The sequence below is a fragment of the Pelobates fuscus genome, chromosome 5 (genome assembly GCF_036172605.1).
Source record: "Pelobates fuscus isolate aPelFus1 chromosome 5, aPelFus1.pri, whole genome shotgun sequence".
Classification (NCBI taxonomy): domain Eukaryota; kingdom Metazoa; phylum Chordata; class Amphibia; order Anura; family Pelobatidae; genus Pelobates; species Pelobates fuscus.
Window position 1 is genome coordinate 144,796,176 of NC_086321.1, and position 27,861 is coordinate 144,824,036.

Genomic DNA, 27,861 nt, shown 5'->3' on the forward strand with positions numbered 1-27,861 from the left:
CCCCTCTCTCTCCCCCTCTCTCTCCCCCTCTCTCTCCCCCTCTCTCTCCCCCTCTCTCTCATCTCCCCCCCCTCTCTCCTCCTCTCTCCTTCTCTCTCTCTCATCCCCCCCCCCCTCTCTCCTCCTCTCTCCTTCTCTCTCTCTCATCCCCCCCCCCCTCTCTCCTCCTCTCTAATTAAAAGGATTTTTAAATAGCATTTTGTGGATTTATGCATCTTTGTATACACTTCTGAACCTAGCTAGCCACCCTTGGGTGAATAGTTTTGGACTGGGAACTGGCTGACAAATGTAAGCCAACCCATATCCTTGTGCTGGTTTCTGTGGAAAACCGAAATCTGCAATACAGTTACTTGCTTTTGGGAAGGAAATAAGAACGAGTTATTATTGAATCCTTTTTGGTAAGATTCCTTTTGGGAAGGAAAGTATGTGTGATTATAAGCAAACAGCATTCAAAATATCTCTTTCTTATATTGATAGTGTAACTGTAGTTTAGCCTCAGTTCTTTAGTGTGGATTTCAATTCACTACAACTCAATGATTAGGCACCTTGTGTTCCCACTGAACTCTTTTGCTATGCGTCTAGTTCACATTAAAAATAATACATTGTGGTTTGCAGGACAATTACAGATGCTAGAACATCCTCTTATTCTTAAAAGTTGGAATCAAATGGAGTATAGCTAATGTGTAGGTGCTGGTACTGTGAATTACCGTATTTATCGGCGTATAACACGCACCTCATTTTAAGAAGGAAATTCCCCCCCCTCCCATAGTGTTCCCCCACCCTCATCCCATAGTGTTCCCCCCCTATCCATAGTATTCTCCCCCCCATAGTATTTTCCACCCCCTCCCATAGTGTTCCCCCCATCCCATAGTGTTGTCCCCCCCTCCCCTTGTCCCACAGTGCACTTTCCCTCCCCATGTCCCATAATTACTTACCTGTCTTGAAGCGTGGGCCGGCTTCACAGCGCGCACCGCGGTACAGGAACTTAAATTTCAGGTTCCGGTTTCCGGCGGGACTGAAAGTAAGTGTGCACACTGAGTGCGCACTTCCTTTCAGTCCCGCTGGAAACCCGGAACCTGAAATTAAAGTTCCAGTACTGCGGTGCGCGCTGAACACCGGCCCACGCTTCAAGACAGGTAAGTAAACCTTCACATTCGCTCCATAAGATGCACAGACATTTCCCCTCACTTTTGAGGGGAAAAAAGTGCGTCTTATGGAGCGAAAAATATGTATATCGGCGTATAACACGCACACATCATTTGCCCCCTATTTTCAGGGAGAAAAAGTGTGTTATACGCCAATAAATACGGTCATTTTTTTGACCTGTTTATGCTGCTAGCAGAGTATTCAAGTGGAATGGTTTATTGGCTAAGCACATTTACAATGCAAGCTTTTGTCCCTTGTTCAGCCATGGAATACAAATAAGTGTCTGCTCCTTTAAAGTAAGTTAAATTAAATACTGTTAAATTCAGCAGCATTGCTATAGTTAAAGGATCTTTAAAGCTTGCATTCTAAATATTAACTCACAAAGGAGGGTGATTGTATGTAATGTAACTATGCAGGCCATATAGAATAATAAAACATGTGAGAGATTTTGCGCCTTTTAGGTTTGTAGAATAAAAAGTGTTTATATATAATAAAGCCACGCGGTGCTTGACATTTCACTAGGCTGTGACAAGAAAAAATATATATAAGAACAGGTTTTCAACAAAAACTGTTTTTCACAGGAGACAAAGGGCAAATGACCCTTCCTTCCAGTCTGCCCATTGCCTAACTAAATAGCTGCTGATATATGATTGATTTTGATTCCTGCCTAGAACAGCAGTGTGTCTGACCCATATTTCCTACATCTCTTCCACTGTATCTGTTTTCTCTCCTGGAATGTCCACAATTGTTTGTACTATTTAATTTCTTCCTGAGTGGTGGATGTGATTACATGCACACTAAAATCACACCAGATATGAAATTATATTTTCTATTGGTATCTGGCGTTGAAATCCGTTCTCCGGGTTCATATTGTCTGCTACCATTAATGTGGAGTATTTGGGTTCTTCAGTTGTTCAAGTGCCTGCAGGTGGGTCCCCCCCACCCGTACTTACCTTGTCATTGCCTGCTGATACTAGTAGATTACACTAAAGGTTTTGATGGAGCAGTTACTATCGTTGAATGCTATGTCAATCAGGAAAATGTACATAGAATTCAATGTCCAAGCAGAACTGGTAAAGGTAGACCTGTACTCCAGACCTGAACTGGGTGAGCACTGTGTGAGAAACTTAATTTGGAATTAACTCCTGATCCAGTAATACCTGGTGTTGCGACTCAATTACTTTTTATTCTTTGGTTCAAGAGGAGAATAACAGACTTGTGCATAGACACATTTTCTCTATGGTATTTGTATTGCAAAGTGAGTCATTTAATCCTTTTGTTTACGGACACTAGGGAAATGGTAAGCACAGGAGCTGGATATGGCTGAGTACAATGGGAGTTGCACTTTGGCCTAGACATTGGCTTTTTGTTCTCATTTAGCTAGTGTCAAGAAGTTTACAGTGCAGGAAAGGGGCTCCCTAAAGGGAATGTGTGTCACTGAGCAGGTATGCTGTTTGAGAATAAATAGTTGGTTGAGTATTGTACATGTTGCCAAACTAAAAATGACAACCTCCAAGCAGCACTTCCTGTTCCTAGCGGTTTTGCATGTGAAAAGCATTTTTAACACCATAATCATTTTATTAACCTAATAACTATGGTAGGAGTCTTCTGGCCATGTACATTTCAGTAGTCCGTTTAAACATAATAAACGGTGCTGGAGATGAGCACAATAAATTGTCGGGTCCCTAGTTTGTTTAATATCCTGAGGCTTATTAATTTTCCTGTTGGAGAAAGGTTATGAGATAAATGCGGGCTGCTACACTGTTGCATTATATATAGCGGTCACAAGCATGCAACACAAAGTGTTTGAGAGTGTGTTTCAGTAATCTGAGGATGGCGATTCTGTTTTGCATGTACATCCTGCTGCAAATGTTGTAAATATGTAAATACATATATAACAACAAATGCCACTATAAAGCCTGACAATATGAATCACTTATTTCAGGTAAAACTGTCACGGTTCAAGTTGGGGAATAGAATCCCCTGTGACCCAGCTAGGAGGTGCTCTAAAAAGGTGGCACGTCTGCTAAGTGTGCGTGCACACCTGTCTAACTGGCAGCAGTGCTAGCAATGCCCTCTGTTTGCCCATGAGCTGGCATGGGAAGAAGAGCTCCGATTTATATTTTGTGCAACGTTAACATGTCGTGAAAGGCATTCTCAAATGGACTATTTTGCCACATCTTGGACAGTTGGGGCACATGCTTTTGGTTAGCTGTCTGCTTGAATGTTTTTAGTTTCAATGTAAAGCTTTTTCTACAACAGTATTACAGATCGTTAGAGCTTTGGGTATGCTCCACACCGCTTCTGCTGCATAGGGGTAGAAACAGGTATGTGTTACTCTGATTAACCTGGAAGTAGAAATAGATTTTGAAATCTTTTCACAATATTGTAAACTCTGTTTAAACCAAAAACCTTGCTAAACCAAGCCTTGAACAAAGCCTTTATTAAGCAGGGCATTTTATGTATACTCACATGCCTAGTCATTGTAGCACCCATCTATGCACTTAGAAAACACGCTCTATTTAATATGTCCTCCTGCAAGATTTTGTGCTTAAGGTGAGACAAAAACATTTGAATGAAAATGATTTGTTGCCTTTACAGTGGAGTGGATTTCTTACCTGAAAAGAACACATTATAAAGCAATTAGACTTTAAAAAAACAACAACAACAAAACAGCAATTATTTTTAATAAAGCATTTTTATATTAAAATTCTCTGCCAATTATGATCAGAAGATATTTTAGACCATGCACCAAACTGTTTTAACCCCTTAAGGACACATGGCATGTGTGACATGTCATGATTACCTTTTATTCCAGAAGTTTGGTCCTTAAGAGGTTAACTTTAATATTTCTCTTTCAAACTGATGCAGGAAAAGAGTAAGATTAGGTGAGAAAGCAAAATGGCTGAGGTATACAGTGTTTCCTAGCAGGTGGAATAGCAAGCAATTGTCCTCCCAACAACATAGTCACAGTGGGACATAACTGTCCTTCAGGTCTGGAACCAGTCAGGTATATACATTTTTAATAACCAAACTTAAATTTTTGTTAAAAAAAGATTGGCTATATACACTAACAAATAAAGAAATCTTAAAGATCAAATTAATCCAAACATGGATATCCTGCATCCTTACTTTGGACTCATACTTACAATCAAGGCTCAGGGCTACCCTGGCATAAATGGCATTGTTATCAGCGAAAGTAGCTCCTTATCCAATCTATGACATTCCTAATAAAAATTGTTTAAGCAGACAAAAAAGCCACTAGATTGTTAAATACATAAGCATATAGTTTTGTTTTATATTTCCTATTAATCCATTGTTTCCTCAGACGACAGAGCCTCTAAGTATATGATTATATATTTCTACACTTCAAATCGATTTTCAAGCTCAAATCTGTGAGCTGAGCATTGTGGGAACTGTAGTTCCCAAACATCTGATGTTGGTAATCACTGTAAGCCAGGGGCGGACTGAGAACCCTCAGGGCCCCCGGGCAAAATAAATCAAGGGCCCCCTTACAGGCCCCACCCATACTCCGCAGCAAGCGCCACCCATGTCCCGCCTCCATGCACCGCCTCCAGCCACACCCTACACAATCTTTAGACACAAGGAACAAAAGTGCAATAATCCCTTCAAGGCCCCAGTAGAGACTACAATTGAGGGCTAATGGGCCATGGAGGGGGGTCTTTCTAGCAGAGGCTATCTCAGTGTCCTTTAGAGAGTGTGTTAGAAAGAATCCCCTCCAGGCCCTATTAGAAACTACAATGGAGTCTAATAGGCTTGGAAGGGGGTCTTTCTAACAGAGGCCATCTCAGTGTCCCTGCTGGAAACAGTCGCCTCCAGGCCCCAGTAGAGACTACAATTGAGGGCTAATGGGCCATGGAGGGGGGGGGAGCATTCTAGCAGAGGCTATCTCGGTGTCCTTTAGAGAGTGTGTTAGAAAGAATTTCCTCCAGGTCCCATTAGAGACTACAATGGAGTCTAATGGGGCCTGGAGGGGGGGTCTCTCCAACACTCTGGTTCCTATTCACAATATAGCAACACAACATAGCTGATACCTAGGCCAAGTTGGCTCCTCTTATCTTAATTACTGTTGCTGGCTGGCAGTCTTTGGGCTTGCTGGAAGGCTGTGGGCTTACTGGCTGCGGCTGGCAGGCTGTGGGCTTGCTGGCAGGCTGTGGGCTTGCTGGCTACTGCCGGCAGGCTGTGGGCTTGCTGGCTACTGCCGGCAGGCTGTGGGCTTGCTGGCTACTGCCGGCAGGCTGTGGGCTTGCTGGCTACTGCCGGCAGGCTGTAGGCTTGCTGGCAGGCTGTGGGCTTGCTGGCAGGCTGTGGGCTTGCTGGCAGGCTGTGGGCTTGCTGGCAGGCTGTGGGCTTGCTGGCAGGCTGTGGGCTTGCTGGCTACTGCCGGCAGGCTGTGGGCTTGCTGGCTGCGGCTTGCAGGCTGTGGGCTTGCTGGCTGCGGCTTGCTGGCTGGCAGGCTGTGGCTTGCTGGCTGCGGTTGTCAGGCTGTGGGTTTGCTGGCTTTAAGCCTAACTGGTGGCCTGTAGGCTGGCTGTCTGTCTACTGGCCAGCCTGTGGGCTGGTTGGCTGGCTTGCTGGCTACTGGGGCACTCGTAGATTATTTAAAGAAATAATCCATGCACAATAGCCACTACTACTCTGTGTAGTCGTTATGGTGCCAGGAGGGCCGGGCCCCCCTCCCAGAGTAAGTAGTCAAACCGTTTAAGAACAGTTTGACAACTTATCTGGGGTCTGCTGGGATATGAGGCTGTAGTAGGGTATAGGAGCAGTGGTGCAATGTGTAAGGGGTGCAGTGTGTGTGAGGGGGTGTAGTGTGTGAATGTGTAGGGTGTGTGGGGCAATGTGTGTACGAGGGGGCTGTGTATGTGTGTGGCAATGTTAGTATGGGTGGGCAGTGTATGTGTGTGTGTGTGAGGCAATGTGTGTGAATGTGTATGGTGTGTGGGGGCAGTGTGTTTATGGGGCTAAAGTTCACTCTCACCACTGCGACCACCAGGAATACCTGGTGGTCACAGTGTTGAGAGTGAACTCTAGCCCGTAGCTCCAGGGCTAGAGTTTACTCTCGCAAGAGCCGTAACGTTGCCGTGGTAACCGCGGCAACGATCTGTGCTCGCGCAAGAAGGACCCAGAGGAGCTGCAGGCTGAGCTCCCGGGTCCTCTCTTCCTCCCTCCCCTGCCGGCTGCCCGCACGGTGCCTGCGGACAGGGGAGGGGGCAATTGCCCTCCTCTTACTCCCCCCTCCCCCTCTTCTTAACCCCTTCTTACTCTCCCCCTCTTCTTACTCCCTCTCCTTACTCCCCCTTCTTACTCTCCCCCTCTTCTTACTTCCCCCTCCCCTCTTCTTACCCCCCTTCCTCTTTTTACCCCCTTTACTCCCCCCTCTCTTCTTACTCTCCCCTCTTCTTACCCCCCTCCCCCCTCTTCTTACTCTCCCCTTCCTCTTTTACTCCCCCCTCCCCCTCTTCTTACCCCCCTCCCTTCTTACCCCCCCCTCTCTTTTTACCCCCTCCCTCTCTCTTTTTACCCCCTACTCCCCTCTCTTTTTACCCCCCTACTCCCCTCTCTCTTTTTACCCCCCTCCCTCTCTCTTTTAACCCCCCTCTCTTTTAACAACCCCCCTCCCTCTCTTTTAACCCCCCTCCCTCTTTTAAACCCCCTCCCTCTTTTAAACCCCCCTCCCTCTCTCTTTTAACCCATCTCTTTTAACAACCCCCTCTCTCTTTTAACCCCCCTCCCTTTTAACCCCCCTCTGTCTCTCTTTTAACCCCCCTCTCTCTTTTAACCCCCCTCTCTCTTTTAACCCCCCTCTCTCTTTTAACCCCCCCTCCCCTCCTTCTCTCAACCCCCCCCTCCCTCTCTTTTAATCCCCCCCTCCCTCTCTTTTACCCCCGCCCCCTCTCTCTTTTACCCCCTCCCCGTAGCGTGGCCGAGCTGCTCTGCGTCCGCGGTGCCGGCCGGAGTGATAGGAAGGTGCACACACACTGAGTGTGCACCTTCCTGTCAGTCCGGCCGGGTACAGGAAACAGAAACTCCTGTTCCGCGCGGAACAGGAGTTTCTGTTTCCTGTACCCGGCCGGACTGACAGGAAGGTGCACACTCAGTGTGTGTGCACCTTCCTATCACTCCGGCCGGCACCGCGGACGCAGAGCAGCTCGGCCACGCTACGGGGAGGGGAGGTGAGAAGCTGCAGCCGCCTGAGCGCTCTTAAGAGAGCGCTCAGGCGGCTGCAGCATTTAAAGGGGCGGCCGGGCCCCCCTGATGGCGGGCCCCCCTCCCGGCCGGGCCCTCGGACCATGTCCGAAGTGCCCGACCGGTCAGTCCGCCCCTGCTGTAAGCTAATAGGCGCTTAAACAGGAACACTGGTACCCGTTCGGAGCATATTGGAGAGTGAAATATCCAATTGAGGCAATGTTACAAATCAAGTTTGTATCATGTGAAACGATGAGTACCTTCCATGCTTTGTTTAATCTGGGTTAGAAGGAACGCCTTGCAAATGCGTGTTAACAATACATGCTTACTCATCCAAACTAAAAGGTCTTGCTATAATGCTCTATATTGTGCATTCAAAGACTGTGAATTGCTGAGCAATAGAAGGAATGGGAGCACATCATTAACTGTGTGTTGCTCAGCTTTTACATAGACATCACCATTGTAGAATGTACCAGTCACTTCAGTGGGAACAGAGATAATGTAATAAGCTTAATTCATGTGAAAAAAGGAAATTGAGGATTTAGATGCATAAAATATTTTTTTGCCAATCTTTATTTTCAATTTAGGGTTGCTAAGTAAGAGTTACTCGCCTATGGGAAAAAGCCCTTTAGACAAGGTGAATTAACTCAGAGACAGTGGATTATGTATGCTGTTTTTCAAAAATTGCAGAAGTAGGGTATCTGCTCCAGGCTGGACATTTGGTTGATAGTAGTAGTTTTTTTTTTTTTTTTTCCTGCTAGATAATTGTATGCATAACAAGGTTGAGGTTGGCTCCTGCAAGGAGTTTACCCTTTAACCCCTTAAGGACACATGACGTGTGACATGTCATGATTCCCTTTTATTCAAGAAGTTTGGTCCTTAAGGGGTTAAGCTTGTTTCTCTTTTTACTTTTAACCCAAAGAAATAACCCACAGATATAGGATGAAATAGCTTGTGTGCAATTTGTGTACCAGTAATCAATGTCTACACCAGGGCTTACAATCTTTATTTATTCTCCGCTCAATTGTAGATTATAATGGCGCAAAATGCAAAAGCATTCTTTCCAATACTGGAACCAGATGGGTGCACAAACTTTACATGTATTTCTAACCAAACTTAATTACATATTTAGTATATGGATTAACACAGAAATTCTAGCCCAAGAAATCCTTTTGACCTGGAGAGCTTGCATCCTTACAATGGAGAACTCCTTTCAGTCTAGGATAAAGATTCTCTGGAGTATATTTAATTCATGGCAGAGGTGGTAGCGGGCAGTGACCCCCTTCAAAATATCTCATGATACACCTCGCCTAACCTATGGGCTTCAGCGTGGCAAGAGTTGGGCAGGTGGGTAGTGACTAGCGGACTGGCGACTTGTTATAATTTTCTTTACTTTGCTACATGACTGGACTGGTTCTGGGTTGTGCTTAACTGCCCCACTTCTTGGTCCGATTGACCTAACCCGCATCCCAGGTATTAAAAAAATATTAACACATCTGAACACATTGTTAATACAAATTCTTTAACCCAGATACAACTGTTTCCCTTTTGACTGAACTGGGGGCAGCTACTCATTGCCCACAATTTTTCAAAATGTGTCTTTAATGTTAAATTGTTTGGAATGTCGGCTTCTATCTTGTGTCCTGCATACTGATGTTGATTTTTTTATGTTGCATAGTATTATCTACAGTAACATCTACAGCTTTTGTACTTGTGAATACATGAAATTCCCAGTGAAGGAAGCATTTAAAAAAAATACCATTTGTTTTCTAGCTATAGTTTATTGGACATTTAGCAGTGGCGAGTATAACATGGATCCAACAATTCCTATGAGGATCCTCAGCAGCTATTTGTAATAGTGCTACATTGGCTGATATCTGCAGCCATCAGGAGCAGGGTAAAACCATAGACATAGAATACATAGACGCTGCAAGTGTATGGCATTGCGTGCTGAGCGTCGAGAAATGCGGGCGCCATCTTGGACCGGTCGCCGCTCTACTCAAGCTATTGAAGAACACTTGGAAAGTCCATCTCACAAAAGGTAAGTGAAGGATTTGGGGCAGTTATAGTCCTTAATACCCCTACCCCATGTCTAATACCCCTACCCCTACAGTGTTAATACGCCTACCCCAGCACACACAGTGTTAATACCCCTACCCCAGCACACTATGCGTATTAACACTGTGTGTGTGGGGGTAGGGGTATTAAGAACTATGTGTGCTGGGGTAGGGGTATTAAGAACTATGTGTGCTGGGGTAGGGGTATTAAGAACTATGTGTGCTGGGGTAGGGGTATTAAGGACTATGCGTGCTGGGGTAGGGGTATTAACACTGTAGGGGTATTAAGGGGTAGGGGTATGAAGGACTATAAGTGCCTCAAGTCCTTCACTTACCTTTTGTTAGATGGACTTTCCAAGGGTTCTTCAATAGCTTGAGTAGAGCGGCGACCGGTCCAAGATGGTGCCCACATTTCTCGCCGCTCAGCACGCAATGCGGTGTCTAGGTAAAACCAGGACTCCAGGAAGCTGCATGCTTTCAAACTTTGTAACCTTTTCTGGATTCTTGGGTACTTCCTGTTTCCTCTACTTCTGGCCCACCAGACGATTGCTGTAACTAGCATGTGACATGCACCAACATGCTACAAATTGCTATATGCTGCATAAGTTTTATTAGTGGGCACGGCTATTGGGAGTGGGCATCTGTGCATACTACTGTTATTTGCATCCCCCCAGGTTTGTTGTGGCTAGTAACTTTTAGGCTTGGCTGGTGGTATAGCACCTTTCAGCATAAACCAGGGCTCAAAATATACCGGATACCCAGTGTTGATCAAGCCTTCTTAGTAATGTAGAGAATTATTTTGTGCCTGCTATATGGACAGAATTTATGGAGCCAAAGGAACTCACGTGAGTTTAAAAGGATATCTGGTTCAAATAGTAAAAGTGCTGTCGTTTTGTGTCTTTTATTCTTATTTGCCTTTTTTTTACTGAAAGTTTCACATATAGAGCTTTTTAACTTGTTGTTTGAGAACCACACAGGTCATTTTAAATTCACTGTCTTCTTTTCAGGACAGGAAATTTTTATGAGTACTTCAAAAATGAAAGAGGTTCTAAGAGACTTCAGGTCAGAAGAGAGGCACTTTTATAACGCGTGGATGTATAATGCATTGTAAACCCGTACAAATTGCATTCCTAACGGTTCCCCTGGCATCGCTAGTAATCTCAGTGCTTTTTTCTGCTAGAGGCTTGCATCCCTTATCATGCATCTCATTTTACAGCCTCTGATCACTTAGCATTTGTAGAAATGTAATGCATAATGAACATAACTGTGGAAAACCATTGGATTCAGAATATAACCCAGATGTACTTTCCATTGAAGGAAAGTAGAATGAATTTGACAAGGGACATGCATATTTGATTCATGCAATCAATGTCTTATGGAACAATATTGTTTACCTATGTTCTTTCTAAAATGTGAATAATTTACATTTGCAATTATGAATATTGTTGATTGTGTATTTTATATATACAACATCAGAAATCCCACAGTGACCATTAGGACTACTGAAATCGGAGCAGGGATTTTATATGTGCAATTATGATCACAACGTATGAATTTACAAATAATTTTAATATGGCAATATATTTAGATAGGTAATATTTTTAAAGGAGCACAGTGCACAATCTACCAGTGTCACATATGAGTTGACACCCTGAAGTATTAAATGGATTCTAATGTATGTAGTATAGTATAGTGATGTAGAATAGGTTAGGGCAATGTTCTTGCAAGTGTTCAATCCATGCTGTTTTTGATCTCAGGAAAACATTTTCAGTGTTATGGGACTAGGAAAAGAGGAATGTAAACACATGGGGACTTATTTGTCACGGTGGCTGTGGTTTAAAGGGACATGCATCTTATCATCCTGATTTACCCCAAACCACTACTTTGCAGTAAATTATTGGAAACTTACACCTCTCTAATAGAAACCTATTGGAGGAGGCAGGGGCTGGGGGTATGGTGGTGGTGGGGGGACGACGACAGGATTAACTCTGCATTATCTTTTTGAACTTGATGGGGATGGAATAGAGCTCAACGATTATCAGTAAAAGGAACAGTTAGAGGGAATATTCAAAATGCTACTGAATATCACTTGTTTAATGCATTGTGTCTGTGATGCTTTTAAAGAGATCTATTCCAACGTGTTCCTTTATTAGCTAAGACTGTGAAGCATTGCAGGACTATGTGGGAGTATACGGGTGACCTTTAGGGTTCCCACTGATCTCCTCCCCATAACCTTTTTATATAATAAAATCAAAGTCCACATTAGTGTGTATGGTTTTTAATACACATACAGCACGTAGCTGTCATCTTTCCATTCATTGCACAGATACCACTGAAAATACATACCAAAAAAACCCTTAAAACTCCCCGCCTCTGCCTACCAGCATGAGTCTGCATACTTGGTTTTCATTTGCTGTAAGTGGGACAGTGATTACCATTCTGGTCTGTTAAGTGGGAGGCTGCTTTTTATGTCCGATAAGTCACAGGATTCCTTTATCTCTGATAAGCCGTAATTTGATTGTAAAGCTACCTCCCTTTTCTAAAGGAAGATTACATTTATTATATCTCTTTATCTCTGTGTTAGGAAGCCAAAGATAATAAGAGGTGTGATGACGAAATTCCCATTTTATTTGTAGTGCATTTGTCTTTTTCTTGCAGCATGAGAATCCTTATAACGCTAATCTGGAAATGTCCACCTACCCTCTACAAAAATGTAAATAGTTTTAAATGTGAACTATATTTAAAACAGTCTGCGTGTCTGTTTCATTTCTCAAGTTGCTTAGTATAATATGGCTGGTCCTGATGTTAATTACCCCTGTCTCTCTATCTAATTGTCAGTTTGCTAATCCTGCATACGGGTTTTTTTTCCGGTGGGCACATTGGATTTGCTGGTAGCACAATTTCAATTGTGAGAGTTTCCATCACTTTATACCTGAAAAGGTAATGAAACGAACGACCCCACCTGTAAAACAAAAAAAAGACTAGCTTAATTCAAAACTCTGTGTTTTCATAAGTCACTGATTTTGAACAGAGCAGCTCTTCCTGGCACCCTCCAAAAAAAGCAAAATAGGAAAATTTTACCTTAAATGCAACACCAGGGTTAAGTTTTGGGCTGACTATTATCACTGACAGAGCTGGAGTAACATCAAAGTTAATTTTCCCTGCCTTGGTGTTTTGTCGTGAAGCACTGCCCATACAGACTCCAACCATGACTTTAAATTTCAGAAGTACTTACGGTTCTTGTTATCACCTTCAAAGGGACACTGTAGTCACCATAACAACATCAGCTTATTGTATTTGGTCCGGTGAGCATAATTATTCCTTTACTGCCTCTTCTCTGAAAAAAGTGCTTACTGCAAAATTCCTGGTTTACATTACAGCCTAGGGGTACCACCACTGGCCACTTCTCGGATGGCTGTTCAAGGTTCTTACCATACTAGGGCAGTGCAGCACTGCCATTCAGTGTTCCAACCCTCTGCATGGAGACACTGAACTTTACTCATAGAGATGCATTGATTCGATTCATGTTAAGATGCTGATGTGATTAGCTAAAATAATCACTTCTGATGTCAGCCAAGCAGGCAGATTAGGGCAGAGTTAGCAGCAGCAAATTAGAATAAAAGTAAGATGGGGACGGGCAGGGAGGCTAGATGTTTTTAACACTATAGAGTCAGGAATACATGTTTGTGTTACTGACCCTATAGTGTTCCTTTAAGGGATTGAGATGCTAGAAATTTGCTGAAGATACACAATCTGTTTTGAATCGTTGATGTACATTTTACAAGCTTGGTTTCTTACTAATTAAATGTACAAGAAACATATTTCCGGACAAAGTACATGCTTTATTAATTTAACATTTCTTATAAACTTTGTTGGCATAACATCCTAGCAAAGTGCAAACAAATCTGAATCTGGTCTTGGGGGAAAAAACTGTGGTCATTATTTTTGTTTTGTAAACTGCTTAATGGTAGTATAACAGGTGTGTAAGCAGTAACCTCACAATAAAAGTAACCATTCTGTCTTGAATAGTTTATGTAATACTTAGAAACTTATAGTACAAATGAACCAAGATTAATAAATCTTAATAAAATACTTATTACAGTACAAACGAACCAAGATTAGACTCTTTATAAAATGTAATTGAATATGAAAACATCATATTTTGGTATACTTTTATTTTTGTTTTTAGCAAGGCCACGGGATGACTATGCTACCTAAGCTTGTGTTACATAACTGTTAAGGTCTGTATTTTTCCCAACTGACAAATACCCAGCCCAATAAGGCATAGACAATGTGAGTTTGGGTTCAAGTCATTGGTGACATTTATTACAAACACACATCATAAAGCAGTAAAACTCCTCAAGCCATTGCAAGCCATTGTCACTAAAAAGAGGATAGTTCCTATTCTGGTTTTGTCCATGAGCTCTAGCCCTGCTTGCCAACTCTGAAGGACCCTGGAATGTTAACTGTAAGCCCGCCCATAGGCGTTTATGAACAATAATCCCCACTTTGAGGAGGTTCTTCCTTACTATGGCAAAAGAAAATAACCCATAACAGAGCAATTCTGAACAACAAATAAGGAGCAATAAGAAAGGGTAAGTGGTTGGACAGGAAATGACCCTTCCCGTTCAACTGCCCCGATGACCTGATGAAAGGGGTTACTCCCCTTCATGCAACCATTTAGCACAGTTCTGTAATATTTATTAATATTGTCTTATGGCCAGTCAAGAAAGGGATACAAACTGACTGAAATGCAGAGACCTACAGGCATGTACATACTCCTTCCCTAATAGGTCTGTCTGCAAATTTGATTTAAAAGAAACTGTAACCCTTTTTTCTGTTTTTGCTTACATGACTTAAAGGACCACTCTAGGCACCCAGACCACTTCAGCTTAATGAAGTGGTCTGGGTGCCAGGTCTTTCTAGGGTTAACCCATTTTTTCATAAACATAGCACTTCAGAGAAACTGCTATGTTTGTGAATGGGTTAAGCCTTCCCCCTAATCCTCTTGTGGCTGTCTCATTGACAGCCGCTAGAGGCGCTTGCGTGATTCGCACTGTGAAAATCACAGTGAGAGCACGCAAGTGTCCATAGGAAAGCATTATGAATGCTTTCCTATGTGACCGGCTGAATGCGCGCGCAGCTCTTGCCACGCGTGCGCATTCAGCCGACGGGGAGGAGAAGAGGAGGATCGGAGGAGGAGAGCTCTCCGCCCACCGCTGGAAAAAGGTAAGTTTTAACCCCTTACCCCTTTCCAGAGCCGGGCGGGAGGGGGTCCCTAAGGGTGGGGGCACCCTCAGGGCACTCTAGTGCCAGGAAAACGAGTGTTTTCCTGGCACTAGAGTGGTCCTTTAATAGACTGCAAGTATGTATGTCTGCAAAAGAAGTTACCACTCCGTTTTAAAAGTAACAATTTAAAGTAAAACAGTCCTTTTAAAGGAAATTTCCAGGCACCAACACAAGTGCAGTGCACTTGATGGGTTTTGGCCTCGTATTACGTGCTATATTTTCTTCACATTCAGATCTCTCTTCTATATTTAAAATGGGCAGCTTTCTGTGGCATAACCCTCCCTTTATTTCACAAAATGTCTTCCTGATTGGAAGTATGAGTATACCTACACAACTCTCCAATGAGAGATCAGAGTGAGTTGCTGACATGATGCTGCCCCTTGGACAATTAGTGTCACCGTATCCAAATAGCATTTCAAATGCTAAGGGAAAAGGGACAGATAAAGGCAGTGATTGGCTGTGGGGCAGACACATGTCAATAAATGAGCTCTCAATAATCTCTCATTGGCTGCGCTGCATACGTACAGTAAAATTGAGGTCAATCAAAGGATTTAGAAAAACCCAGAGGCATTGCTAAAGTTATACAGCTAAAAACTACAATTTGTTTTCTGTTTTAGTAAAACTAAGCCTGAGTGTGATGTCCAAATCTATTAAATGCTCTTAAAATACAAATTGTGCTGGTGCCCAGAGTATCTCTGTAAGCTATAACTGCTGTGAAAAGAAGAAATGTTGGGTAGAGCCTTCTGCTTTCCTTCAGTTCCAGCACTAAAAAGATTTTGTTTTAATAAGGAAGGGTGCCTTTGGTTACAATACTGAAATACTTCTATTTTATCAAGTTCTTAGTTTTACTTAAAAGACCCCATCTTACCATTTACATTTTATCAATATATGCAGACTCTAACTGTTATGTAGGTATATTGACCAATATTTGGGCGTAGTTTGAAATGTGTATATATATATATATATATATATTTACTTTACATAAAATGCTGAATTTGCGGATTTCATAGGACTAAAATCAATTTGCGTTCTACCTGTGCTTACAAATTTTTTATTTTTTTACATTTATTTTTCTCTACGCTTGTTTGGGTTTGCTCCAATATGACTTGCTGCCTTTTCATGCAAGAATTATGAGCTGGTTTTAAAAAAATTATGATAACCTCAAGCAAGTGTAGAATATTGTGAATGATTTTGATGCGTAAGGTACTTATTGATAGTGGTCCTTGAAGGTATTTCCAAAGTATACATTCCAAATGAGTCACCTCTCTTGTCAACCCTCTTGAAGGACACTTAAAAGTGCTAGAACATCAGTGCTTGTTGCATAGCTTATGACTGAAGGCGCTCCCTTGTCCCTTATTTTTACGTCCTGTTTATAATTGCTTTGATTTAATAGCAGTTACTGCAGCTATAAGTCTACTTCTGGTCATATCACACAAGGAAGCACACCATTAGTTTCCAATGCCTTATGCAAGTTTATTAATAGAGTTCTGTTTGACAAACACAAGCTAAAATAGTAGTGGCCTTGCACTGCCATGAGAATATTTATTTGTGTAGTCATGCAGAATTTTCTGAATACTTTTTTTTTTTTTTTTTTTTTTAGGTGACCTGCTTCCAGAGGGGTCCCAAATTGGAAGTGTCCCTCCAGGTGTATGTCTATTGAGCATTGGTTTATGGGATATATTTATCACACTTTAAACATAAGAACAGTTGAAAAGTTGGGTTGATTAACCTTTGAACTCTACACATTGTGCCTTTTAAGAATGCAAGCATATATTCCTAAGACAAGAGTGTTTAACTAGTTATTTTGATTACTAGTCCCTCTCCAAATAAATAGATTTATTTAACTTGTCATCCCAACTGCCCTGCCTCCTCTGATTTGAGATAATCATTACTGATTACATTCAAGGGACACTATAGTCACCAGACCCACTACAGCTAAATGCAGATTCTGGCGTGCATAGCCTGTCCCTGTCTGCTTCTGAATGTAAATGCTTACATTCATACATGTTACTAGACCGCAATTTAAATTGCGGTCTAGTAACACTTCTAGTGGCAGTCACTCAGGCGGCCACTATATAGGTGCTTTGTGTGCTCTGAACGTTCCCCATAGAGAAGCATTGATTCAGTGCATCTGTATGAGGAGATTCTGATTGGGTCAGCATGGTGTTTTTCCTATGGGAAAGCACTGGATTGGCTCAGATCCTCAAAACGGATTATCTCAGCCATGGAGGTGGGGCCATAACTGTACTATAATCCAGTCCGGAGACCAATGCGGCATGGGAGAAAAGATGGGTAAAATCACTTTTTCAGAGCAATCTAAGGGGGGCAAGAGACTGATATTTATTTTTACAGAGCCGATACCGATAATCTGTGAACTTTCCCCTATAGTGTTCTCCCCCCCTTATAATGTCCCCCCCCCCTTATAATGTCCCCCCCCTTCCCCTCTAGTGTTCTTCCCCCCCTCCCCTTTAGTGTTCTTCCCCCCCTCCTCTATAGTGTTCTTTCCTCCCCACCCATATATTGTTCTTTCCTCCCCACCCCTATAGTGTTCTTCCTCCCCCACCCTTATAGTGTTCTTCCTCCCCCACCCTTATAGTGTTCTTCCTCCCCCACCCTTATAGTGTTCTTCCTCCCCCACCCTTATAGTGTTCTTCCTCCCCCACCCTTATAGTGTTCTTCCTCCCCCACCCCCATAGTGTTCTTCCTCCCCCACCCCCATAGTGTTCTTCCTCCCCCACCCCCATAGTGTTCTTCCTCCCCCACCCCCATAGTGTTCTTCCTCCCCCACCCCCATAGTGTTCTTCCTCCCCCACCCCCATAGTGTTCGTCCTCCCCAACCCCATAGTGTTCGTCCTCCCCAACCCCATAGTGTTCGTCCTCCCCCAACCCCATAGTGTTCGTCCTCCCCCAACCCCATAGTGTTCGTCCTCCCCCAACCCCATAGTGTTCTTCCTCCCCAACCCCATAGTGTTCTTCCTCCCCCACCCCCATAGTGTTCTTCCTCCCCCACCCCCATAGTGTTCTTCCTCCCCCACCCCCATAGTGTTCTTCCTCCCCCACCCCCATAGTGTTCTTCCTCCCCCACCCCCATAGTGTTCTTCCTCCCCCACCCCCATAGTGTTCTTCCTCCCCCACCCCCATAGTGTTCTTCCTCCCCCACCCCCATAGTGTTCTTCCTCCCCCACCCCCATAGTGTTCTTCCTCCCCCACCCCCATAGTGTTCTTCCTCCCCCACCCCCATAGTGTTCTTCCTCCCCCACCCCCATAGTGTTCTTCCTCCCCCACCCCCATAGTGTTCTTCCTCCCCCACCCCCATAGTGTTCTTCCTCCCCCACCCCCATAGTGTTCTTCCTCCCCCACCCCCATAGTGTTCTTCCTCCCCCACCCCCATAGTGTTCTTCCTCCCCCACCCCCATAGTGTTCTTCCTCCCCCACCCACATAGTGTTCTTCCTCCCCCACCCCCATAGTGTTCTTCCTCCCCCACCCCCATAGTGTTCTTCCTCCCCCACCCCCATAGTGTTCTTCCTCCCCCACCCCCATAGTGTTCTTCCTCCCCCACCCCCATAGTGTTCTTCCTCCCCCACCCCCATAGTGTTCTTCCTCCCCCACCCCCATAGTGTTCTTCCTCCCCCACCCCCATAGTGTTCTTCCTCCCCCACCCCCATAGTGTTCTTCCTCCCCCACCCCCATAGTGTTCTTCCTCCCCCACCCCCATAGTGTTCTTCCTCCCCCACCCCCATAGTGTTCTTCCTCCCCCACCCCCATAGTGTTCTTCCTCCCCCACCCCCATAGTGTTCTTCCTCCCCCACCCCCATAGTGTTCTTCCTCCCCCACCCCCATAGTGTTCTTCCTCCCCCACCCACATAGTGTTCTTCCTCCCCCACCCACATAGTGTTCTTCCTCCCCCACCCACATAGTGTTCTTCCTCCCCCACCCCCATAGTGTTCTTTGGACACTTTGCGCGTGCGGCACTTGCCGCGCACGCACATTCGACTCCGCTGAAGTCGGCTGGGAGCTGACTGCGGGGGAGGAGAGGTCATAAAGCGCCGAGGGAGCCCGACGCTGGATTGTGGTAAGTGGCTGAAGGGGTTTTAACCCCTTCAGCGCCACTGGAGGGGGACCCTGAGGGTGGGGGCACCCTCAGGGCATTTAGTGTCAGGAAAACCGCTTTGTTTTCCTGACACTATAGTGATCCTTTAACATTTTTTTAACCGCATACTCACTATTTCTTCTAAACGGATTCAGTGGATATTTTGTAAAACATTTGGAAGCAATATAGTACCAACAATGAGATGCCCTGGGCTAAAACCATGCAAACAAATTGCAAACTGTTTTATTTCATTTATTTTTGCTTACATGAACTAAGATGATTACAGGTAGACTCCCAAGACTGTAGTATAATCTATTATTGTAAGTGTTACCATAGCAAATAGCACTTCCAACTTGAAAAGAACATTGAGAGATGGAACATTTAATTTGTCTTATGTAGCATTGTCTCCATCTGTTATTGTATTAATCTCCATTATATTGTGTTTTTCTATGGATGCAGTACAGAAAATATGATCAGGACATTAAAAAAATTAGCTTAGCGTAAGCTTTAGACCACAGGGCAAATGCAGTTAAGTTACATAAACATAATTGTGTTTGACATCATGTGATTGTACTTTACTATGTGGTTGCTGGAGGGACCAGATTTGTGATTTATAAAGACTTTTAATAAATACATCAAGTAGGGCATTAGTGACGTTAACCGCTTTGTGATAGCCAACATAGAAGATACAGCACTGCCACTTATAAGTTCATGGAGGTCAGTTAACTAGTGTGAATAAATTCGCTAGTTCCAAAATGTGTCCTATAAATTCCAAATTGTAACGGAAATCTTACAAATGTGAGGAATTTTAATAAGCATGAATAATAAGTGAAAAGAAAAACCACAAATAGTGTTGCACTTATTAAAGTGCATAATGTCAGTGTTCCGTTGTCTAAAAATCCAATATAAACACTCTTTATAAATAAAACACTTTAATACTTATATTCAATGATTCCTCAAATATATATATCCTAAAAAATAAACAAAGTGCAAAACCGTGCACACTGTATGTTTAAAAAAAAAAAATAAAAAAAAATCTAATTTAAAAAAAATCCCACTGACACCCGCCCCAAAGGATAAAACTCACATATTGCAGAGCCCGTTCCCTGGCTCTGGATAAATGTTGCTTGTAGGGAGAGGGGTCGACACCATACACAATTTTGGCTCTTTAAAGGATCACTATAGGGTCAGGAACACAAACCTGTACCTTATACTGCTAAACCCACCATTTAGGTGGCTTGCCCCCCTTAGCCACCCTATAAAAGCTTAAAACTTGCTTTATTTCGCGCCGGTGCTAGCTCTTCCCCCTTTGTGACATCATCAAATTTACAGATTTTTAGCCAGTGGATTGGCTAAAATCGTCGCGGGGCCAAATGCCGTTTTGGCCAATCAGGACCTTCTCAAAGAGATGCATTGAATTAATGCATCTCTACGAGGAAAATTCAGCGTCTCCATGCAGAGCGTGGTGATGCTGAACAGCAAGGCTGCTTACTGTGCAGCCCTGAGCCAGGAAGCTCCTCCAGTGGCTATCTGAGGAGTGGCCACTTGGAGGTGTCCCTAGGGACAATGTAAACACTGCCTTTTCTCTGAAAAGGTAGTATTTACATGAAAATGCCTGAAGGGAGCTATTATACTCAACAGAACAACTACATTAAGCTCTAGTTGTTCTGGTGATTATAGTATCCATTTAAGGTAAATGTACTGTAGCAGTAAAACAGAAGAGAAACAAGGGGTCTGAAATTGTGTGATACCTTCCATTTATTATGGTACAAAAAAAATAGGTTAAAAACGCTTACATTAAAACAAAACTCACTATATTTACTTGTAATAATATGTAAGAAATTCCAAACAGTCTGCAGAATTAATGAATATTAAGAGATTAAAAAAAAAAATTCAGTAGTGGTGTAGAAATTCTAAACTTAACGAATATGTAATGTTGTACTCTGTGTGTATGCATACGGATGTGTGTCTGTCTATCTATCGATCGATCTAGGTGCCCTTACAGAGTAAGTACAGTGGAAAGCCTCAGTACCTTGATTTAGGAAAAGTTAAGAGCGAAAGTTAATCTTTCCCATTTCATCCTTAAAGGGTCCCCAGTAAAACTTTGCAGCTGAAAACATTGATGTGCTTCTGTTTCATTGCAGGGTTAAGCCCCCAAAGGTGCTTCCATGAAATAGTGGCATAAAACTCCACTATTTCTATTAGATGATCTTGTAAATGGCACGTATGCCCACAAACCTCCCAATGCATTGGGAAAGCATGGGATTAGCCGAGATCATCAATCTCTATGATCTTAGCCAAAAAGATGGAGCTTCCCCATGGAGACAGGTTCTTACAGCGGAGGTTCGGTCACCAAAATGGTGACTAGGGCACTATGGTGTTTGGAATATATATTTGTATTCCTAATTCTATAGGGTTCCTTTAAAGGAGGCAGTTCACTTGCCAAACTACAATGATCACACTCTAAGTGTATTAATTGAGGCAATGGGAATTTATAAATCAGATGTTTACAAGGAATTTTGCAATCCAATTTACTCTTTACATTTGCATCTTTATTCATTCCCTTGCTTCTTGTTCTTCTAAGCGTCTCTTCCATCTTCCCTGTGTTTTCTTTCTATACGTGTCTGGAACACACCCTGCACGCCTCTGTTTCCTCGGTCACAAGCCCTTTATCCATCCATTTTTCCATCAGCTATTTTTCTTTACACAGTCTCTCCTCCCTACCAATTTTCAGCAAGTCCTGTTCTCATAATTTTTCCTTTTTTTTTTTTTCACCTTAATTTCCCCATCAGTCTCTATCCTCCATCCCTAATCTTCATCTTTATTCTTTGTTCTAAGTCCTGACCCTATGACTCCATTTCCTCGACACCTTTCACACTCCGTGTTCCCTAAAATATTCCTCTCAACCTAACTCCTTCCATGATTTTTCAAGTTATCCCCTACTTTTGTCCCCAGTCACCTAGGGAAAGAGGTAAGCATACCTCCCATCTCTAGAAGGCACAGATCACACATAGCATTTCCTTTGGTCCTGTACACCTGAGTGATATGTAAAGTCATGATATCATGTTCAAACTATCACTAAACTGGTAATTGTGGAAGATTGATAGGATAATTGGAAGGTTTTAGCACAAATTGTTTATATGAAACTGCAGAATTGGATACATTTCCCAGTCTGTTTTGGCCAACTCTGTTGTTAAATGGACACTGTAGGCACTAGAACCATTTTATCTCATTCAATTGGTTATAGTGCCTGAAGTCCCCTGGCACTGTCCCTCTATTCAATGTTAAACCATCTTCTAGCAGTAACTCTGAATGAGGGTCCATGGCTTCCCTACAATGGCACTCTCTCTTCCAATGTATTTTTTAATCCAGAAAAGTACACTTTTTAGTGAATATAAACTGCATAGATGTATTCACTTAGGAACTGTTCTAAATCAGTCATTTTAGCCTAAACTTTGCAGTTCTGCTTTCAATTCAGTGCTAAGTCTAATTCCAAAGACTGCAATGTTCACAGCCTGGCCTTTTCAAATTCAAAATTTCAATTCACTAGATGTTTAGTGAATAAACCCCAGTCGGTACACTAGACTATTGAGATAGCCATGTGGAATCTGGTCCATAAGCTGAAGAGCACCCCTTCGGCTGGAACCTCAGACAAAAGACTCTCATATCTCATCTGCAGGTTTCACTCAAAAAGAGCAATTCTGGAGCAATCGCCATGGAAACCAATGGAGAGTGCCTGCTCATTGCTCCACTTGAGCCATCATTGCTCTTTGAGTATAACCTCACCTATTTGGCTCGATGGCATAACAAATACTCACATAGCATTATAGGACAACTGTCACTAAAGTTATTTATATATATATATATATAATATAGTATAAGAATTCTTGCAGAATGTATTGAAAAGATATGGCATTTAAAAAAATATATATATATGTCAAATTACCTGAAAATCTGATACCTAGTTTCACAGAACACTAAATCCCTCTGCCATATTCATACACTTTTCGGTGGTCTGAGGTAGAATCCCACCTTCAGGCCCCTGCCCCACTCCATGCACAGAACGGTGACGTCATCAGCTGAGCAAAGCAGAGTGGGTTCAGTGGCTGGTCCGAATTCCGACCAAATTGCAATTCTCATATTTACTATAGCCAAATGCGATTGGAATTTGGTCGGCGTTACAGATTCTGTAGCATTGGTTCTGTTGTGGAAATCACTGATTTTCCGAACTCATCTGAACCAATCTACAGCAACAGCATTGCAAATTATCATTCACTTGCTATTTCTCCCTTCCTTTGTGGCAATATGGTGGTCTCATTGACCCACATAGGTTTTTTATTTAATAATATTTGTAATTTAAAAAATATATAATTTTAACATTTTCATGTGGCGGCTGGCTTGCAAGCATATAATGACCGCTCGCGCTGCCAAAGGTTTTTAACGATTTGCCTGCTGTGTGCGAGCAAATAGTTCTTCAAATTATCATTTACTTGCAAATCGCAAGTAAATGAGAATTTGTGATTCAAGCTTTAGGAGTACAGGGAGTGGAGCAGGAGCCTAATGGTCGGATTCTTCATTCGTCTGACCAAAGATGTATGAATATTGAATATGTCAAAGGGATCTAGTGTTCTGTGAAAATAGGGGCCAGATTTTCAGGTATTTTTACGTATACATTTTTAAATGCCTCATCTTTTCATTACATGGTGCAAGAATTCTTATAATGATTTTTTTTTAAATCTGGTGACCATTTAATTCATAGGAATAATAATTTAATGTACCTGGGATTCTAACACTGCACTGTATGTGGCTACTAAGAAGCAGACAGAAGCTTTAGGTGCATCGTGATCATGCATTCCCTCCCCAGATCCCCCGCCCCCACTCCCTCCCATGTATTACCGTGCAAGGTCCAGGATTGTGCCCCTCTCCCATCAGCCTGCAGTACAGGGCAGCGCCGTGCCAGGGCCTGTGCTGCGATACACCAAGGGTTAACCTGGAGAGTCAAATCTAAACTCTTTAATAAAGTCGCTCACTTCCTCTGGTAATTACAGGCTGGCGGACATACGTCACTTATCTGCTTTGGGCTTTTTTTTCTGCTGCACTGTACAATTCAGTGAGGAGAACATTTCCTCCCCCTCCTGCTGTCTCTTTAAGAGCTCTGATCGCTGCTCTAACATTTCTCCATTTGTGTCTGATTACAGGATCGTGGAGATCGGGGGACCTGAAGGGGGTTTCGTTCTGTACCCCATCCGGATCAAGAGTGGATGGGCTGTAAAAAGGAGAGAAAGAGGAGAGAGAGAATGGCAAAGGCAATCGAGAGGAGGCAGAGAAGCGGCATCCAGTGTCTGTGATTAGGATCTGGGCTTTTATCCTTTTTTTTTCCCCCCTCTCTCTCTGTGTGATTATTTCTGTCCATCTGCCGTGAAATTGATCAAGCCTGAGAGGCAAGCAGGAAGAAAGGATTGATAATTTTTGGAGGGGGGTGTCTTTTACTGCCCTCCCACTACCTCCACCACAACATGAGGGATTTCTGATCCCCCTCCCTCCTCTTTCACCAGGATGCTGCTACTGCAGCCTTTAAAGCATCTTGGGCAGGGTTTCAGCCATGCAAATGGGAAATATTGTTGCAATTTCACTGCAAGGAAAAGTTGCAATACAAGTGGTTACTGAAAAAATAGAATTTTGGGTTTCAGGAAATCAACAAGAAAACACTCTCTGTGTTGATTAAGGGCAGTTCTGTGTTTATTTGGAAAAGTGTACAATACCTTTCTGGATTATATATATATAATATATACATTTCCCTTCAATAACTAGCCTTTGCATCTTGCTGTTAAGTACCCTTGTGTTCTAATACTTGGATTTGTGGATTCAAGGTCACTTGGTGGATTTCCCATTTGTGGATATATAATTAGCTGTATTTTGATTACAAAAAGATGGATGTGAAAATGAAGCAGCCAAGCAGGAGATCCAGGTCTCAGCGGGACAGAGTGAGGAGGAGAGACCCTTCTGTCAGGGATCCCCGAAACCAAAGCCCTTCTTCTGGGTCAGAGGCAGAGAGGGGCCTGGGAAAGGAAAATTCAAACCAAAATGGGAAAAATCCAGCTGCTTCAGTCAGAAATGCCAGACCGCCTAGGCGAAAGAGGCGAGAATCCAGCTCGCAGGACGAGGATATAATTGATGGGTTTGCAATCGCCAGCTTCAATACCCTGGAAGCGTTAGAGGTAAGAGTGGGTCATGTCATCTTGTTTATGGTGGACAGACAGGGCACTGGGGTATCTGTTGTGATATCATGGATTAATCCGCAGTAGTCTATTAAATAAAGTATCCATTAACTAGTGTTATGTACTAAAGCCGAACTTTAGATTTATATATCCATTATAATGTTAAATGCACTAGGAATGAACCTCTACTGGCATCCATGTTTAAATCCTTTTCTCTTTAGTGTGTAACTGTTGATGAGGCAAAACTTTATGGTTCCATTCAGTTATTGTAGTAATTTCCGCCAGTAAGCTTTAAATTATGCTATTTGCATACCCGTACACCGGTCTATGCAATTATGCTGTTTTTGTTTTGTCATTTAAATTTAAGGACGATAATAGATTATAGTTTTTTTTTTTTCTAATGTACATGGAAGTGCTGCATTAATTATGTCATTCAGCAATTTACAGCGTGCTTTCATTCTCTGGACTTTTGTGTTCTACCAAATTAAAATAACACTTGTACCTAACTAGTTTATTTGTTTGTGCACACTAATGAATTCAAATTGTCTAAAATGTTTTGTTTAAGGTATTTCTGCTTGTGTGGTTAGTTTGTGTTAGTTTTATTGAGGCATTGGCTATTGTATGTATTTAAATGGAAAATATGCAAGGCTAAAAGATGTGAACGCTATTAAATACTGAATTAAGAAATAATTTATATATAATTTGAGGGGGAATGCTTAATTAACCCCTCCCCATGTCATGTTCACACTTGACATTCTTTCACAGATCTAATCAGTAGCTTTTGCAACTCTTATTAGAATTTCCATAACTGAGATTTGGTAAATGTGCATTGTATGCTGGCAACAACGATCTTTGCACTTTTACATAATTCTTCTTTCATCTGGATTTCCAGAATAGCAGTCCAGTCACCATACTATCTAAACTTTCATATTATCCACGGAGATATCTGTTGGTATATGCACTGCTTATCTTTACACCATAATATATGTTAACAGCTTTAATTTCAAGAATTTGTTTTCCTTTTCCTTACAAATGGGAAGAAACTAAAAGAGAAATGGACTATTAAGTTAGATTAAATTATTATTGTTTTGGCTTTGATGTGCAGATATTGGTGGCACATATACCACCTTGTGTTAGGGCAGAAGGAAGTATGGGAATACATATATTAATCTGACATGCTGTTGTTATTAATTGATATAATATGATGTGTGTTCCTGTTAGGAGAGAGCTTACTTTTGTTGTGTACATAATTAAAATTCATTACTGGTCCTTTTTGTATTGTAAAGTGTGTATTCGTTGATTTTTATCCCAAGTTGTAAAGTACCGGTAGACTGGATAATTTAACTTATTGACTATGCAGTCTATAACCTGATATTACATTTGACTGTCTTTTAGATTAGTAGTGATGTTGTAAAATGATAAAACAACATCAAACAAATAGCAAGGCCAGCATTGAATTTCAGTGTGTACGTTGTTAAATGTGTCTTGAACTGCAGATGTGTACAGTGATTTCTTCAGGTGATAAGATTAAATCTGATATAATTTTGGCATTGTGAGGAATTAAATTCACCCGATTTGGTTGGACACAAGACTTGTTAATTATTTTCTTTTTAATACAAGGTACTTCCATTAAATCTAGTGTGAGTGTATAGGTAAATATATGTGGTGTCATTTTGTAAATATGCATTTAGCCTCTCAGGGTACTAGTATGGGATATTGCGAATAAGATTTGTTTGAAATAAATCACCCATTTTTTTCTGGTATGGCAAAATTAATCTCTGAAAGTCTTGTCTAAATAATTGCCAATAAACTACGTCTTAAAGTTTTTATTGAATTATGAATTAAATTAATTGCCCTGTAAGTTTGAAGACTCTAATGTAGTGTCTTTGGCATTTTCGTTAGGTAATTGCTAACTTGCTTGAGCAACATGCTTGCCATTTAGCCATTCTGTGTGGTTGTGCACCTATTTAATGCATGCACATGGTATGTGTTTGGCAAACTTAATAAAGCATCGTGAATTTTGTATCATTTGTATGAGAATAAATTACATTTCTTTAGATGTAATTGTTCTATATTGGTTTATTTGAAAATTATTGTATTTCGTGGACTATGTTATTGTATTCATTTAACCCCTTAAGGACCAAACTTCTGGAATAAAAGGGAATCATGACATGTCACACGTCATGTGTCCGTAAGGGGTTAAAGGTCATGCACTCTTTCTCATTTATTAGCACCTATAAGTGTGTACTAACTTGTAGTGAAAACTGGATTGGCAATTACACTGTGTTTGCTTGACTTCCTCAAGCCATTGCCAGTTATTGACCAAAATGTCTTTGTACTTGAGTCGAAAAAGTTGGTATTAAGGAAATTGAGTAGTAAACCATTAAATGGCACTGTAGGCACTCTAACCATTTTAGCTCAGTAAATTGGTTTCAGTGCTTGGAGTCTCCTGTCACTGTACCTCCATTTAGTTAAACCATTTTTAGCTGTTTAACACAGAATTAGTGTCACTGGATTCTCAGAGCCCCACCCCCACTAGAGAAAGGCAGAGATTACACACTTCCTTGTAGCCATATCAATTCATACATTTAATGACACTTTAAAAGGCTGAATGCAGTCAGCTGACACTCTTTAAGGCAATCCCAGCCACCTGTCGCTGTTCAGAGTAACAGGTTGCTGGGGACTCTTGTCTAGCATTAAAATATTAAAAATAGTTTAATGTTAAAATGAAGGACAGCACCAGGGGACTACAGACTATTTAATGTGATGAAGCAGTAATGGTGCCTACAGTGTCCCTTTAACCCCTTAAGGACCAAACTTCTGGAATAAAAGGGAATCATGACATGTCAC

At 42.1% G+C, this 27,861-nt stretch overlaps 1 protein-coding gene across 11 annotated transcripts in view; it reads left to right on the forward strand.

The window, feature by feature from the left end:
- The window catches only part of FBRSL1 (fibrosin like 1), a 505,865-nt gene that overhangs the window by 54,146 nt on the left and 423,858 nt on the right, over positions 1-27,861 (forward strand). For all 11 annotated transcript variants that reach the window (XM_063454406.1, XM_063454397.1, XM_063454402.1 and 8 more), the window contains one exon: positions 23,992-25,011. In XM_063454406.1, the coding sequence (XP_063310476.1) occupies positions 24,724-25,011 (288 nt within the window). In that variant the 5' untranslated portion in view covers positions 23,992-24,723. The remainder of the gene's footprint in view (positions 1-23,991; positions 25,012-27,861) is intronic.